Source organism: Rhinoderma darwinii, chromosome 4 (assembly GCF_050947455.1).
Source record: "Rhinoderma darwinii isolate aRhiDar2 chromosome 4, aRhiDar2.hap1, whole genome shotgun sequence".
In the NCBI taxonomy this organism is placed as follows: Eukaryota; Metazoa; Chordata; class Amphibia; order Anura; family Rhinodermatidae; genus Rhinoderma; species Rhinoderma darwinii.
The window spans coordinates 207,765,856-207,768,484 of NC_134690.1; the positions used below are offsets into that span (position 1 = coordinate 207,765,856).

Genomic DNA, 2,629 nt, shown 5'->3' on the forward strand with positions numbered 1-2,629 from the left:
GTATACAGACTATTTTGTATCACCTGAGGGAGCAGTTCCTTGGCAAAGGGATGTGCTTTGTCTGCCAAATTAAAATGTGAGAGGGACTGTTGTATTTCCGGTTTATGTTACAAATGTTAGTAGTTAAAGTTGCAGTAGTAGGTAGAGTAGGGACTCGCAAGAGAATGAGGACCCTTGACGCGGGTTGCGAGCTAATGTATTTCTGTTTTTTTTTTTTTTATTCTTGATTAAAAAAAAAAAAAACGATTATTTTCATTTGGCAGAAATGCAGACCAATACCTCATTATGTTTTTCAATAATAATAAAGACAAACACATAATTTAACTAGAAACGTATTTTATTTCTTGCATAAAATAGTGTCAACAAACATTACCAAAACTATGTTATATAACTAAATTATAAATTGTAAAATGATTGCGAAGGTGCAGGTTCATGATGTGGTCGTGGAACTGCCTCCCCCTGCTGCATTTGCCCATACTGTTGCTGAGAAGGTCCTGGCATGCCATAAACTGAACGATCGTGACTGAATAGCGGCATTGAGTCTACATATGACGGATGCTGGATGCCTTGCGCGGTTGCTGCAGGTGCTGGAGGGACAGAGTTGTAGGTGCTTGCATCACAACCCCGTCGATGAAACTCGATGGCCTGATGCATTGCACGTGGGTCCGGATGTGTCGCAAATATTTCCACGACTTCCATTAGTGCTGTTTGGCACCTTATCTGTCTGGAAATTGGCACTCTTTTAAGAATATTAGAGAGAGCGCGACAGAAGGTGCCCTCTTCCGTTTCTGTAGCTCTTCTCTCCAAGTGCTCTAATACGCGCAAGTCGACTTCCTGCCTTGGCTCTGTACGTGTTGGACCTTTGGCAGAACGTCGACGTTTACCTCGGGGTAGAATTTCTTCGTCCGCGGCACACACTGGATTATCCTCTGTTGTTGGTTCTGCTGTCACAGGAGTGGAAGTGGACCTACCAGCCCCCAAAGCTACGTCAGGCTCTTCAATTAGAGTCACATCAGAGTCTTCTTCTTCCTCCAGATTATCCTTGGTTCTGTTTGAAAATGAAAACATAATGTTAGGGAATTTTTGTAGTAATTTAACGTCATGTCTACAGCTGGGCAAATAAACTATGTATGCATCACTACATGCAGAGCCCTAACTAGGAAAGACAGGGCCGCATAGCAAAGTTTTAACTGGGGCCATCCCTCCACTGGGTGTCACCCCCCCTTGTAGATAGTGCCTTTTTTCCTGCCCCCACCCCTGTAGATAACGCCATACAGCCCCACACTGTACACTGTATGGCATTATCTACCGGGGTACTATATGGCGTTATCTATAGGGGGACTGTACGGCGTTATCTAGTGAGGGGGCTGTATGCCGCTAACGCCATACAGGCCCACCTCCCCGCCCCACGGACAAATGCCACCTATAGTGTGTCCTACAAATACATGCCTTATCGCTGGCAGCGATAGGGTGAAGGGGGGACTGAAAGTTCGCTTAAGTTCTGCCGTCTGCACATCTGCCAAAAAATTGAAAGGAGCGCTGGTTATGTATGCGCACAAGCACGACTTTGGCTCCATTCATTTTGACGGAGGTGGCGAAAGTACGAGGTTTGGGATGGAGAAGTTCAGGGTACTTTCTGTCCCCCGTTCTCCCTGTCAATGCCAGCGATCACACATGTATCCCCTATTCAGTGGTTAGGGGATACATGTCTGTTGTTTAATGTCAGAGCGGGGAGATACCTCCCTGCTCAGCCGTAGTGTTCAGTTGCGTCCCGCTGTAGCCGTCATAGCGGCTGCTAGCGGAGCCTCGGGACATGGTGGAGTCCCCTCATGCCGCGGTCCCCGTAGCAGTCGCTACGGCTGCTACAGCGGTACTGACACGACTGGCTACATGGCCAGACTACAATGATCAAAGTATATAAGCAATACTTACGGGCCAACCTGCATTACATCAAGAAGAAACGAAAGCTGTTTGGTGTACATGTACGGCTTTTTTTTCAGACGTCCGTCTCCGCTCTTCCCCTTGTCATTAATCTCACGCTTGAATTGGTCTCGGCACGTGTTCCAGCGTGTTTTGACGTTTTCGACTATGATATAAAATAAACCAATCACAGATCAACATTTTAGAAGAGTACATTACTAGAGATTATGAAATGTTGTTTATTATCTGAAAATGATGCTGCAAATTTTTGTTGTTTACGCAACAAATCTGCACCTACATTTGCATATTTGACAGGTAATTCCAACGTTGCAGAAACTACAGCAGACTTGCCACGTTTTCCATGTGCACACACGACAGCGTCCGTAACGGCTGAAATGACGTTGCTGGTTTCAGGAGAAAACATCACCCGTAATTTCAGCCGTAAAGGCATTGTCAACGCTATTGCGTATTGTCAACGCTATTGCGGCGTATTTAGCGTGCGTAATAGAGCTCAAACACCACAGAATTACGTACGTAATTAGTGTGTGGGAACATACCCTCATAGTGACATGTCACGTTTTGATCGGTGCTGTTCAGAGCCATGAGACCCCCACAATCTCACGTGCACTTCTGCAGCTTCATTTCAGCGATTGGTGGGTGATCCAACTGCCAACAATCAAAACGTCAGGCATGTCATTATGACATGACA

General features: G+C 45.8%; 1 protein-coding gene across 1 annotated transcript; it reads right to left on the bottom strand.

Annotated features, from left to right (window-relative positions):
- Positions 1–396: 396 nt before the first annotated feature.
- LOC142760493 (uncharacterized) lies at positions 397–2,406 on the bottom strand. Its single transcript, XM_075863692.1, has 2 exons — positions 1,933–2,406; positions 397–1,048 (listed from the first exon to the last, which is right to left on the bottom strand). Exons 1-2 carry the CDS (start codon positions 1,980–1,982, stop codon positions 397–399), a joined length of 702 nt encoding a protein of 233 aa, XP_075719807.1. The 5' UTR covers positions 1,983–2,406.
- Between the last annotated feature and the right edge of the window lie 223 nt (positions 2,407–2,629).

Excerpts from the sequence above, each read along its gene's own strand:
- LOC142760493 (XM_075863692.1), bottom strand. The coding sequence starts at position 1,982 with ATGTACACCAAACAGCTTTCGTTTCTTCTTGATGTAATGCAGGTTGGC. Across the intron at positions 1,049-1,932 it reads GATGTAATGCAGGTTGGCCC|AACCAAGGATAATCTGGAGG; the intron begins GTAAGTATTGCT and ends ATTTTCAAACAG.